Source organism: Euleptes europaea, chromosome 4, assembly GCF_029931775.1.
Source record: "Euleptes europaea isolate rEulEur1 chromosome 4, rEulEur1.hap1, whole genome shotgun sequence".
Taxonomy (NCBI): domain Eukaryota; kingdom Metazoa; phylum Chordata; class Lepidosauria; order Squamata; family Sphaerodactylidae; genus Euleptes; species Euleptes europaea.
The window spans coordinates 106,284,274-106,298,769 of NC_079315.1; the positions used below are offsets into that span (position 1 = coordinate 106,284,274).

The 14,496-nt window shown below is 45.3% G+C and overlaps 1 protein-coding gene across 1 annotated transcript in view; it reads left to right on the forward strand.

Moving 5' to 3' along the window:
* The window catches only part of ADAMTS12 (ADAM metallopeptidase with thrombospondin type 1 motif 12), a 207,670-nt gene that overhangs the window by 1,226 nt on the left and 191,948 nt on the right, over positions 1 to 14,496 (forward strand). The window contains exon 2 of the mRNA XM_056849064.1: positions 3,909 to 4,270. Within this exon, the coding sequence (XP_056705042.1) occupies positions 3,909 to 4,270 (362 nt within the window). The remainder of the gene's footprint in view (positions 1 to 3,908; positions 4,271 to 14,496) is intronic.

Consider the following 14,496-nt stretch of genomic DNA (forward strand, 5'->3'; position numbering starts at 1 on the left):
ACCAGTACCACATTTTATTTATTTATTTGCTTAATTTACATGCCATTTTTCTCCCCCAGTATAGTCCCATGGCGCAGAGTGGTAAACTGCAGTACTGCAGTCAAAGCTCTGCTCATGACCTGAGTTCAATCCCGACGGAAGTCGGTTTCAGGTAGCAGCTCAAGGTTGACTCAGCCTTCGATCCTTCTGAGGTTGGTAAAATGAGTACCCAGCTTGCTGGGGGTGAAGTGTGGAATGACTGGGGAAGGCACTGGCAAACCACCCCGTAAACATAGTCTGCCTAGTAAACGTCAGGATATGATGTCACCCTATGGGTCAGTAAGAACATAAGAACATAAGAAAAGCCCTGCTGGATCAGACCCAGGCCCATCAAATCCAGCAGTCTGCTCACACAGTGGCCAACCAGGTGCCTCTAGGAAGCCCCCAAAGAAGAGGACTGCAGCAGCACCATGACCCAGTGCTTGGACAGGGGACTACCTTTACCTTTACTTTTTTCACCTCCCACAAGGGGACCCAGAGCATCTTCTATTCTGCAGAATGAATGCAACTGTGAGAATGCACAATACCCATGATTGTTGGGAAATTCCTGGGGGTTGGGGGGCAGAGCCTTGGAAGGGCAGAGTTTGGGGAGGGGCGGGACCTCAGCAGGGATATGATGCCATAGAGTCCACCATCCAAAGCTATCATTTTCTCCAGGGGGACTGATCTTGGTAGTGTGGAGATCAGCTGTAATTCAGGGAGATCTCCAGCCCCACCTGGAGGTTGGCGAGCCTAGGCCTGAGAAGAACCAAAAGTGCTTCTTTTCTGAGGACATTTAGTTGGGCATATCCAGCTGTACTGATACTAGTTGCTCTGTAGTAAATGGAATGATTTTATCAATGTTGTGCACTTTATTATACATCATAGCAACAGTAATACCAAAACGAGGTGGGGATTTGGAATTTGCCTGCCTATATGTGTTCCAAGGGGATGGGGAGGAGAGTGAGTGAGAGCCAAGTTTCTCTTCCAAAGGCAGAGATACTATTACAGGGTTTAAAATCTGGGGGACGAGGAAGCCACTGCCACCCTATGTTTCCCTCCACCCCGATCCATATTGCCAGCATTTCTAAATTATTTTGAAATCCAAGACTTTGAATCTAGAGAGAATCCAGATGTCTTCCAAACCAGGAAGAGAGGTGCCCCCCCCCCCGCACCCGCCTGGAGTCCTTGTCTAACTGGAGGGAAAAAGACAGACATGGGCTTAGTTTACTGGGTCAAGAGCTACAGCTTTAATAGCCAGTGCTGTCTATCCCCTATCACTGCGTCCTTGGATTGCTGTAAATATTCCCACGGAGGAAGGAAGAAGCCAAGCCAGGAGGTTGGCGTATGGAGACAGATGGGCTTCTACTTACCGCAGATGTGCATTGGGGTTGTTTCAGCTGTTGTTAAGCAACATGGTCTCCTCACTAGCTTCAAAAAGAACTATAATCGCTTACACCAGTCAAGGACTTGGAGCATTCTGTGTGAGTGATTAAATGTTACATTTGCAAGTTTGGATTGAAATCAGAAGGATGTTGGCAGGAGAGGACTCCTAAATTTTGTTTCTTTCAGTGAGGCAAACGAGTAGTCTTTGGTGAAGAGTATCTTAAGAATTCTTGAGCTCATAAAACCCGGGATAGAGGTGAACACTACTGGTAGAAATTGCTTTCATTTTACTTATCCGGTTAAACCCTATTAGGGTTGCCAACCTCCAGGTACTAGCTATTACAGCTGCTCTCCAGCCGACAGAGATCAGTTCACCTGGAGAAAATGGACGCTTTGGCAATTGGACTCTATGGCATCGAAGTCCCTCCCCTTACCAAACCCCGTCCTCCTCAGGCTCTGCCCCAAAAACCTCCCACCAGTGGCTAAGGGGGACCTGGCAACCCTAAACCCTACCCTTCCTCCAAGGAGCAGAGAACAACATATGTATCTCTGCCCACCTCCATTTTTATCTTTGTATCAACACTGAGGTTGACTAGATTGAGACCGAAAGGCTGGCCCAAGGGAACTCAGTAAATGCATGACAAATGGGGACATGAACCTTGATTTTCCTGGTCTTGGTCCAGCAGCTTAGCCACCATATATTGTACTGGCTCTTTAATACAAAAGGATGGATAGAGGTGCCATAGTTCATAGGCAGACCGCATAATTTATTTATTTTATTTTACAAAATTTACACTCGACCTTTCCACCTTCATAAGGGCTCCCAAGGCAGCTAACAAATTTAAAACATAATAAAATTCAATCTTAAAAATCATCGAACTAACAAAGACACATTACTAAAACGATTAAAACCAGGGCTAAAATACATTTAAAAACATAAAAACAACAAAACAAATGGGCAGAAAAAAGGGATCGCCGAGGGAATGCCAAATGCAACAAAAAAGTCTTTACTCAGTGGTGGAAGGTGGCAACAGAAGGGGACCGATGAATCTCCCAAGGGAGAGAATTCCAGAGTTTTGGTGCCATGACTGAGAAGGTCCTCTCCTGAGTTGTCACCTGCCTAATCTCAGAATCTGGGGGCAACTGAAGCAAGGCCTTGGAGGTGGTCAGGTAGGTTCATAAGGGAGCAGGCAGTCCTTAAGGCATGCTGGCCCAATGCATATAGGCCTTTTTATGCAAAAGACTCTAGCTTCAGTCCCTGGAATCTCCAGCTAAACAAACTTAGTTGCCAGGGGAAAGACCTTCCTTTGATGGCGAACTGTTGACAGCCACGGTACCGAGGTAGATGGACTAATGATCATATTTCATAAATGGAAATTTCAGTTGTTCGTATGAAATATACCATGAGGGGGAGTAGAACTCAAACAGTTATGCGGACCATGATGGATTTTGAATAGAATGAAGTGGGCTTTTCCATGATGTTGCCTGGTTCCAGGGTCGCCATAAGTCGGCTGCGACTTGACGGCACTTTACACGCACACACAGCTATTGGGAGGGGGAGTCGTCAAAATGCTGCCTCGCAGCAGCTCTTCGAGAAGCAGCATTATCACCCTGCCTTCCCCACAGAAATTGGGTTTGAAAGAAGGAAATTGCCACTGGGGGATGTCAGATCACCAGCTCTCAACCCAGAAAACAGCTGAGAGCCAAGTTCCAATAGACCATCTGAAACGTCTTTCCATGTTCCGGCTCAGCTGAGACTCTTTGTAGGAGTTAATGCACTACATCAGGCTGTATGGTGCCCACAGGCCTTATGTCGTGTATCCATGTCATAAGGCTACATTTATGACAGGAGAAGAGGAGAGCTGGGTATTATTTTCTGGTCAGATGGCGACCAGATACATAGCCAATGTTTAGAAGCTGGATGGATCTGGCCAACTCCCCCCAACACATCTGAATCCAATAGAATGGTCTTTGTTCAGATCCAGAAAAATAATTCATTCTCATATCCTTAAGGAATCTCTAGGATTTCCTGTTTTTGGTGAGATCTTGTTTGCAGGGTCTGTGTGGCATAGTAGATTGAGTTTGGGACTCGGATCAGGAAGACTTGGATTCAAACCACTACTGAGCCAAGAAGCAAATTGGCCTAACCTTCTTTATGGAGCTGTTGAGAGGAATAACTTCATATACATACACCATCTAAATGAAATGTAATGTGTATTAAATAAGTAGTAATAATAAGTTCCGAAAGGGAGACAGCATGGTATAGACCAATCTTGTCACATCTTGGAAGCTAAGCAGGGTCAGCTCTGGTTAGTATTTGGATGAGAGACCACCAAGGAATACCAGGGTTGTGATGCAGAGGAAGGCACTGGCAAACCACCTCTGTTAGTCTCTTGCCATGAAAACCCCAAAAGGGCTCGCCATAAGTTCGCTGTGACTTGACGGCACTTTACACATACACAATAATAAGTTCCGCATATTCATTGGCTTCTTTTCCTCCTTAGATCATTTTATCAAAACGCTGCAGGAATACCAGGTGGTCAGCCCAGCAAAAGTCGATGCAGAAGGACATTTTCTCTCTTACAGTTTACATCACCACACCTCAAATGCTAGAAGAAAAAGAGACTTGAGGCGAAAGGACAACATGGTGTACTATAAAATTAAGCACAAAGAAAAGGATCTCTTTTTAAACTTGACTCTCCATCAAGGATTGTTGTCCGATCACTATATTCTGGAAAGGCGATATGGGAACTACACCAGGGCAAAGATCGTGCCGCATGCTGGAACCTCCTGTCACTTAATTGGGACAGTTTTGGAGTCAGATTCAAGAAACGGGACGGCACTGATCAGCACATGCCGTGGGCTAGTAAGTGACATAGTGACCTTGATATTTTTGTTGCTTGGATAATTCCAAATGTCCGTAAACCAAAAGGTATTTCTCCCCAATGTCAGGAGTTAAGATATCAAACTAGGTCTATTTGTGGACTTTTTAAAAGGTTTGATAAAATTATGAAGGGTATTTTGAGGGGCCACCTTTGCCCATATCAACCTACCCCCCCATTATTTTTATTATTTTAGTTAGGTTATGATTTATGGGGGATTGTCTGGCTGCAATAGTTCACCGGTAACAATCTTTTTGGCGTCATCTCTGGTTTTTAAAGGATTTACGATTGTTTTTAATGATAGGTGTGTTTTAAGGAATATTTATTGTGTCTGTTGGCTGGTTTTAATGTTATCTGCCCTGAGTCTGGCTTTGGCTGGGGAGGGCGGGATAGAAATTGAAAATAATAAATAAATAGATAAATCCACCTGCAGGCTGAGATCCACTGGCGTTGTGGACAGCCTTGACTGAGATAAGGTTAGTGGGCACCAGGACAGGGTCTTTTCAGACGTGGCTCCCAGTCTTTGGACTCCCTGCCGCCAGAGGCCTTTCTCATTGTTGGCTTTCTGGAAAATAGTGGAGACTGGTCTTTTCTGGAGGCCCTTTGCAGTGTGATGCTTTAGTGGTGGGCTCTTGGATGTGCTTTTTCTGCTTTTTAGAAAAAACTTGCTACAGTTTTATTGCTGGGTTTTATTTGGATTTTATAGTTGAAAGTGCCCTGACCTGGATGTCCCAGACTAGCCTGATCTTGTCAGATCTCAGAAACTAAGCAGTTTTTACATATTTTTACATATGGCTGAATTTTTATAAAGCTGCTCTTAGGGTTTACAGCTTTGCGTTTGCCCTGAGCACTTCGATAAAAGTATAAATGTCAGAGTTTCATTGCTCTCAGGAATACCAAGAGAAATCTGACACTGTAAGAACAGGGAGTTGAACATACTGGGCCCCAGAATGGAGTGTGTTTGTGGTGGTTGCGTGACTGCTTCACCCTGAGGGCATTCCTTTTGGGATGGCAAGAAATCTGCACCGTATTTTAAATGCAGTTGCACCATTGATTTATATAAAGGCTTTAGGGACATGGCAGTTGCATTTTAAATTCCTTTCTAGTAAACCCTAATTTGCCATTTGGTTGCTTTTGCATATTGAGTTCAGCATGTGAGTCCAGGGTTGGCAACTCTAGATTGAGAAATTCCTAGAGATTGGGGGCAGGGCCTGGGGGTGGGCAGGGTTTGGGGATGGGAAGGACCTCAGCAGAGTATAAAACCAGAGCCTGCCCTCCAAAGCGGCCACTTCCTCCAGGGGAACTGATCTCTGTTGCCTGGAAATCAGTTGTAATTCCAGGAAATCTCCAGGCCCCACCTGGAGGTTGGCTACTCTATGTGTCACTGAAGGATCCATAGCAATATCAAGATCTGTATTTTTTTGGGTAGTCACAGCTAGTGCAGAATCCATCAGTACGGATCTGAATGCTGGGTTTTCTTTTTTAACCCCGCGGTGTCTCACTTTACACATTGGGGGTTACCGCACTTTGTATTCCCAGAGATGTATTAAGAGTTTGAAAATGTTGTAAAAAACATCGCTTTAAAAGGGTTTTTGGATACCACTGCTTATAAATGGTTGGAAGACATCTTCACAGCTAAAGAGGCCAAACAAAGTACGAACAGTATTTTTTAGAACGTTTTCAAACTCTTAATACATCGATGGGAATACAAGTGCGGTAACCCCCTTCGATTCTCATCCACCATATTTAGAAACATCCCTCTGGAGCTCTTTCAGATGCTTGGGATTTCACCATCCTGTTAAACTGCTCTACAAGTTTCTTCTACAAGTCAGGGAAGGACTGACCTTTGAACTTGCTGGGAAAGTTCCCAGTGGAGAGTTGCCCTGTAAAGCCCCTGGCAGTCAAGAGCAAGTCAAGCTAAACCCCAGTGGTTAGGATCGCCAGCCCTGAGCTGGGAAATACCTGAGATTTTGGGGGTGGAGCCTGAGGAGGGCGGAGTTTGGGCAGGGGAGGGACTTCGTGGGGTATAATGCCCTAGAGTCCACCTTCCAAAATGGCCATTTTTTTCCAGGTTAACTGATCTCTATAGCCTGGAGATCAGTTGTAATAGTGGGAGATCTCCAGTCACCACCTGGAGGTTGGCAACCCCTGCTCATGCTGGTCTGTTTTGAGGCCTTTTATAATCTCAGGCCCTGCATGGCATGGAGGATTTTTTTTTTTGGTATCTTGAACATTTAAAGCAGTGTTTTGCTTTGGCTCAAGACGGAGCAGAATACGTGGAATCCAGGGAACGATCACATTTCTAGCCAAAGTGGGATCCCCTAACTGCAAAAAGAGAGAAGCTTTTGTGGGCTTGGAGCAGCTTGCAAAATTTCAAGCCTAGAATGTATTTGTCTCACTCCATTCTCTTACGGCTGCAAATCAGACGAAGCCAGTGTAAACATATGTGAAAAATCCCACCTCTGCACCCCCCTCATCACTATGGAATGCGAATCTTTCCTTAGGAAACTCTGTTAGCCTGTAACACATCCAGGAGATGTTCAGAAAAAGAAGTTGAAAGCAGGACTAGTGTGGACCGAAATGTTGTCTTGTTCGTTTTTGTTATTGCTTCCTGAGCAGAAGTATCTGGGCAATTAAAGTACGATTTCTCTAAATGTGCCTTCCAAACGCAGAAAAGCGAATGCAGTCAGTGGCCAAAGATTTAAACGTACAGACAACCTATCTGTGTATAATCAATGTTGATTGTGGGAGCAATGGGATTGCCCTGACTGGTCTTGGCTCATAACGTAGGGAGGAGCTGTGGCTCAGTGGCAGAGCATCTGCTTGGCATGCAGAAGATCCCAGGTTCCATCTCCAGTATCTCCAGTTAAGGGGACCAGGCAAGTAGGTGATGTGAATACCTGAGACCCTGGAGAGCCTCTGCCAGTCTGAGTAGACAATATGGACTTTGATGGACCAAAGGTCTGATTCAGTATAAGGCAGCTTCATGTGTTCATGTGTCTATATGTTGATGCAAACCTTTGTACAGAGACAATCCCCAAAGAAGGTGGTTTATCTGCACAGTTTGTACCTCTAATTTTTGCAGTGTACAGGGTGCATGCAGCTCATGCACAATAGCTCTGTGCAGATGTTCAGCTCAGTGCATGGACATCAACGGATAGGGCCAGTGGATGTGACTGGACACTCCTATGACCACCATTAATGAAGAAGAAGAAGAGTTGGTTTTTACATGCCAACTTTCTCCCCCACTTAAGGAAGAAACAAACCGGCTTGCAATCACCTTCCCTTCCCCTCCCCACAACAGACCTGTGAGGTAGGTGGGGTTGAGAGAGTTGTGACTGGGCCAAGGTCACCCAGCTGTGGAGGAGTGGAGAAACCAACCCGGTTCACCAGATTAGCTCATGTGGAAGAGTGGGGAATCAAACTCTGGCCTGTTCTCCAGACCCAGAGTCCACAGCTCCAAACCATTGCTCTGGCTCTCGAAACACAATGAAACACAAGCACAATGGAACACAAACAAGCCCTCTGCGCAAGATGTATGTCTGACTTAATGAAAGTTCTTAATGTCAAGCTCTATTCAGCTCATTTTGTTATCAGTTTCGTAGTTAGCTAAAATACTGCAGTGGTTAGGGGCAGTGGACTCTAATCTGAAGAACCGGGTTTGATTTAAAATGGGCTGTGTTGGGTCTTAGATACCGAGATTCATTACATGTCAGACAGTCAAAGGGTTAATTAGCCAAATGGTCAGGAAGAGCAGATCGCCATTGCTTTCATGTCATATGGTCACGTAGGCAAAGTAATCTGCATTTTACTGCTTTGGTATATCCTTTGTTTGAAAGAGAAACTGTATCTCAGTTACTTGTAAGTTACCAACCTGCAAGCATGGAGGAGCACATTCTCCCTGTGAGAATGGCTACTCGTGAGTAAGCGTAGTAACTGCTAGAGGTGTCTAGCAAGTCTAGGAAACTTAGATATGTAGGAAGTTTATTGTTTAATCCATGTACCCTACCCTTGAGATTAGTTAGTAAAGAATTGATTTGATTAAGAAAACGACTCTGTGGTATTTTTGTGTGTGACTAACCTTTATTTTCAATAAGCCAAAATCAAGATCCATCACTCTGAATGGTAGCAGATTAATTAAGTGAGTTTCAGATCCTAACAGGCTGCTAGCCATTCAAAGCCACTTAGCTGCTTTGCACGGGTAGCAGCCCCTTTTAAAGGAGGTGCCATCCCAGCACAGTGCTTCTGCTCAGGCCGTGTCATGTTTCAATCAAGACTAATTTATTTAGAGATTTGTACCCTAGTTTTCTCCGTCATGTGTACCCAAACACAGCTTACATCATTCCTCCATTTTAATCCTCACAACAACAACAATGTGAGGTAGGTTAGGCTGCAAGAGACTGGACCAAGGTCACCCGGCAGAGCGGGGATTCGAACCTGGGTCTCTAGGATCCGAGTCTGACACTCTAACCACTATACCACACTGGCTCTTCGGAACAAAAAAAAGGGAGAGAATCAGGCTGGGCATCTCTTTTTCCCTAGTCTCACGTCATATGGCATGCGGAAGATCCTGTCTAGGAACAGGAAATCTTAATGGACAGAGGTGTTTTTTTTTTTCCAGACTTTATGATCCTACCCTGCAAGCCTGTGCCAAAATTTGAATTTGTGATGGAAGGATGCTTCTTGGGAAAAAAAACCCAGAGTTTTGATGAGTAACAGCACCAATCTGCTTCAAATAACAATGTACTTTCGGTTCAAATGCAATGATTTCCCTCCCTTGACATATGTCAGAACTCAAAAGCGGAATGATGTACTAAGTCTATGTTGCTGCTGCTGTTCATGTGATGTGCTTTCTAATAAGTCTTTCCCCTCCTCTGCTATGAAGAGTCAGTTCCAGATCTGATTTATACGCTTTTACCTGGGAAACGCATGGTACCTCTGAATACAATGGGCTTAAGTGTGTCTCACTGTATTTTGGATGATGACCTGGATGCCTTATTTGCTTGTGTAAATCCAGTAGGCAGACACACTGTTACACTCAACTCCACAAAGGAGATCAATCTTCTAGCCCCTTCAGTCCAGTTACAGAAATTTGAAAGAGTGTCAAACAATCGAGTTGTTTTATATTTGAAACACGTGCATTCTGAAGGAACTGGTTGTTGCAATAGTTTTCTTTTGAATACTGAATCGATAAGAAAACAGAAAAAGGCGCAGATTGAGGAAGAACAGTTCAAGGTGAAAACAGCCAGCTCGAAACTTCTGAGGAACATATGGTGCAAGTCCTCTCATGGGGCTGAAATAAAACATTAAAGGTGTTTATTGAACATAGCCACATTTTAAAGTTTAGGGTCTAAAACGCATGGTTACTAAGCCCAGTTCCAGCCCAGTTCCATCCCCGTTCCACCCAGGATCAAATGAACCGCATTACCTGGAATGAGCAGGGACTAAACTGTGTGCAAATGGATCCATGTAAACAGAAAATGCGGGTTCCTGCTGAGTATGGGAATGGGAAAAGGCGGGTTCATTTCGCTTCGATACAGGGCTGAAAGAAGAGTAAATAAGGTATCGTCCGTTTGCGAAGATTTGATCCTGGGTGAAACTGGAAGGGAACTGGGCTGGAACAGGGCTGGAACTGGGATAAGTGACCATGCGTTTTAGACCTAGGACACTAACCCAGATTTTTTTTAAGTACTATTTGTGACTGTTTATATATGGCGCTCCCCAATTAATTCCCCAATTAATTCCACTCGATCCCCCAAAAGCAGATCTCCATGCATATTTCTTTGTACATGCTTTTGTTTCCTGTCATTAAAATTAGGGTTGCCAGCCTCCAGGTAGTAGCTGAAGATCTCCCTCAATTACAGCTGATCTTCAGTCAATAGAGATCAGTTCCCCTGGAGAAAATGACCACTTTGGCAATTGGACTCTATGGCATTGAAGTCCCTCCCCTCTCCAAACCCCACCCTCCCCAGGCTCCACCCCCCAATATCTCCAGGTATTTCCCAACTCGGAGCTGGCAACCCTAGTCCACAAACCCTAATCCTGTGTTGTTTGCTGCCTCCCTCTCAGTTAGATTTGCCAGCCTCCAGGTACTAGCTGGAGATCTTCTGCTATAACAAGTGATCTCCAGCTGATAGAGATCAGTTCCCCTGGAGAAAATGGCCGCTTTGGCAATTGAACTCTATGGCATTGAAGTCCCTCCCCTCTCCAAACCCCACCCTCCTCAGTCTCCACCCTAAAAACATCCCACCGGTGGCGAAGAGGGACCTGGCAACCTGGAGCCTGAGGAGGGTGAGGTTTGGGGAGGGGAGGGACTTCAATGCCGTAGAGTCCAATAGGCAAAGCGGCCATTTTCTCCGGGTGAACTGATCTCTGTCGGCTGGAGATCAGTGGTAATAGCAGGAGACCTCCAGCTAGTATCTGGAGGTTGGCAACCCTAGTGGTCAAGCAAGACCCCTTCCTTCATTTTTCACCAGTAAAAAAGTTGGTTGGATCCAGCCCAATGTCTGCTGTTGCTGCCCGCCTGTCCTGCTGTGTGGTCTTCCTCCTTCCCTGCCTGATACCCTCGACATATCCTGGGTACAAGAGCGCACATAGAGGGGAAATCTAATCAATTGAGCTATTCCCAGGCTGAGCTCTAGTGGCTCATGTCCCATGGTACATGCATGGCTTGAAAAACACACAGTTCAGTTCAGAAGCACAGCCTGATAATAGTTAAAAGAATACAGTGTTACAAAGAGAACGATAATCAATACACTTTAAAAAAGATAAAGCTCAGGTGAGTTGTATCTCAGGATCTAAGAAGTGTTTTTGCACTTAGCAAAACAGCGTAGGACCATGTAGTGTAGAAATACTTTTAACTGTTTTAGAAGAATAACTGGAATGTGTGGTTATTTAGTTAATAATTGCTTTCTGGGCCAAACATTTGCAGACAATCACCCACTGACTAACCCACAACAGGTTTTTTAGTGTTTCTTAAAAAACAAAACAACTCCCCCCACCAAAACAAAAAACCCACCCTACACAATTAAGGACTGCAATCCTATACACATTTTACCTGGCAAAGCCCTATTGAGCACAATGAAGTCTATTAATAAGTAAACATGAATTGCATGAATCAGGTTGCATGCTGTTTTGGGTCACAGAAAGATAATGGCTGCAATCACATTTAATAGATTGAAATTATAAGAACAAGCTTTGGAAGTCTTTGGCCTCCCCGCCCCCTCCACATTCATTTCTTAGAATCATAAGCCCTGTTCAGTTGTTATGATTTTGGAGCTTTAACCTCTTAATACACATGATCACCATTTCATTTGAATATTACATGAATATTTTCCTGCTTTTGTACCCCTGAATGTGTACCCTCAAACAACTGGGTTCCCAGTTGTGTGTGCTCAAGCTGGAAAAATATGCATGTTGCTGTATTCACAGAGGATGGCGCATAGAGTGATCAGATCATCAGAAGTGTAACAACCAAACAGGTCCAAAAACCTCCACATTCACAACAAATCATACCATCATTCTAGGGTTGCCAGCCTTCAGGTGAGCCTTGGAGAGCTCCCAAAATTACAACTGATCTCCAGACTACAGAGAGCTACTTTGGAAGGTGGACTCTATGGTGTTTTAACCCGCTGAGGCCCCTCCCCTACCTAATACCCACGTCTGCAGGCCCCCAAATCTCCAGGAATTTCCCGATTTGGTGTTACTTCTGATCCACAAACTGTGTTCCTTTCCCTACACACCACCAGGATCAAACCATGGTTGAATTCTGGTTTGTGGACAATAAACCGCAGTTAGTGGCTCAGACAAGCTGGGGTTAGTTGCACTTGTGGACGACTTACATCTCTATGCAACACACAATGGGAGGAAGGAGGGAGGAAAGGGCAGAGCAGCTTGAAGACTTTCATCTTAATTCTCAAACACGGTTTGCTGTTACATCTGAATATAGCCGGTTGCAGTGAAATTTGATGTTCCTAGCGAAGATGTTTCCTTTAAATGCTAATCATGTTCCGTTGTCACAGACGAATAAGCACCAGGTAGTGATTCATATGCTATGGCAAAGTTCATGTTCTCAGACTTACAAAACGTTGCTCGTTGCAATCACTGATATCAAATCCTCCTGGAATAATAAAAAAAAACGAACAGGAAAAATGGTGGTGGTGGGAATTGCAGGGTAAAAAAACCCCAAAGCAGATTTTTTCATTCCTTCTTTGGAGACGGGGTGTGCGTGGGAAGTTTACAGGTAGCCTTTGCCAAATCAATTTCTGTTGGAGGAGAGAGAACACTGGAATCCTATGGCATTTTTGCAAACAAACAGTTCATATAAAACGTACGGTGACTTGAGAGGGATGGCCTAACGGCTCCCATAACAAAAGAGAAAGTCGCCAAGGTAGGGTTGCCAAGTGCACGGTGGTGGCGGGTAAAATCCCGCCAATCCACCGGGCTGCCCGCCGACCCCCTGAGGGCTGGTGGGCAACGCATGCCTGTGCGACGCGCCCATGTCACTACTGGTTTTACCTGGAAGTGACGCGGACGCTCTAGCAACCTCCGCCAAAACTCTATGGAAACCATAGCGTTTTGGCAGAGATTGATAGAGCATCCGCGTTGCTTCCAAGTAAACCCAGAAGTGACGTAGGCGTGGGTCGCGCGAGGCAGTGGCGCACGTTGCCCGCTGCTGAAGAGCTCCCTCCAATGGAGCAAAGGGACCTGGTAAGCCTATGCCAAGGCCATCAGTGAAGATGAAGGCACGGACAGCCTGAATTACATATTTTACAAAAAGTTTAAGACTCTGCTAGCACTGTAGAGTTGCCATGTCCCTCTTCGCCACCAGGTTTTGGGAGCGGAGCCTGAGGAGGGCAGGGTTTGGGGAGGGGAGGGACTTCAGTGCTATACAGTCCAATTGCCAAAGCAGCCATTTTCTCCAGGTGAATGGATCTCTGTCGGCTGGAGATCAGTTGTAACGGCAGGAGATCTCCAGCTGGAAGTTGACAGCCCTATAGCACCATGGTTAACGAAAGTTTATAATGAAGGCTTGTCGAGCAATACCCTCAAGCACTCGATGTATGAGGCGAAACTGAGCTTCTTTTTCAAAGGAGAAGGCACCCTTCCTCCAAAACTGGAGGCCTGTTATCCTATTGAATACGGTCTATAAGGTATAGGCAAAAATTCTGAATGCTAGGTTGACAAAAGTGACAGGGGAGATGGTGCATGCTTCACGGACCAGCGCGGTGCCAGGCAGAAAGATGTCGGATTCCCTCGCCCTCATCAGAGACGTTTTCAGGAGAGCGGCAGAAGGCCATTGGCTGGGCTACAACTTGCAGTGTAACCAGAACAAAGCCTTTGATAGAGTTAATCATGTGTACCAGTGGGAAGTTTTAGAGGCCAAGGGAGTATGTGAGCATGTGATGTGCAAGAGTATGTGATGTGGCTACAAACGCTGTATGCGGATGCGATGACCAGACTTCAGGTCAGGGGATGGAATGGAAGGAACATACGCTTGAGAGGCGGCCTCAGACAAGGGTGTCTGCTGAGCCCCTTACTCTATGTGCTAATGCTCGACCTGTTGTTAAAATGTACAGAAGCAGACGAGAGTATCCGAGGATTGAGCGTGGAAGGGCGGGCCATGAAAACCATAGCCCATGCTGTACATCTTAGCGTTAACAGAAGAAATACTTCTTTTTATCTGTTTTGAATTTCTTACCCTCCAGCTTCAGCAGATGACCCCCCATTCTGGCTTTATGGGAGAAAAGCTTCTCCCTGCCCACTCTCTCCATACCATGCATAATTTCATAGACCTCTACCATGTGTCCCCTCAACCGCCTTTTCCCCAAGCTAAACAGCCCTAAGTGTTTTAACCGCTCCTCCTAGGGCAGTTGCTGTAGTCCCCTGATCATTTTGGTTGCTCTTTTCTGCCCTTTCTCAAGCTCTGCAATATCCTTTTTTAGGTGTGGTGACCAAGAAGCAAACCCTGCCCACTACATCACTAGCTCTGGATGAATGAAAAAGCAATAGCCACAGATGCTGCGCTGATAATAAATCCTTTGCTGAAAACAGTCTCACAGGAGTCCTCAGGCTGACCAGCTCATACGCCTCAGGATTCCTTTCTCATTAAAAAAAGTGCTGCATTTATCACCAGTGTGCTTTATCACAGTGTTACATCAGTTTTGCAGCAGTACTATGAGTCAGTAAGGCACATTCAGCTTTGAGGAGC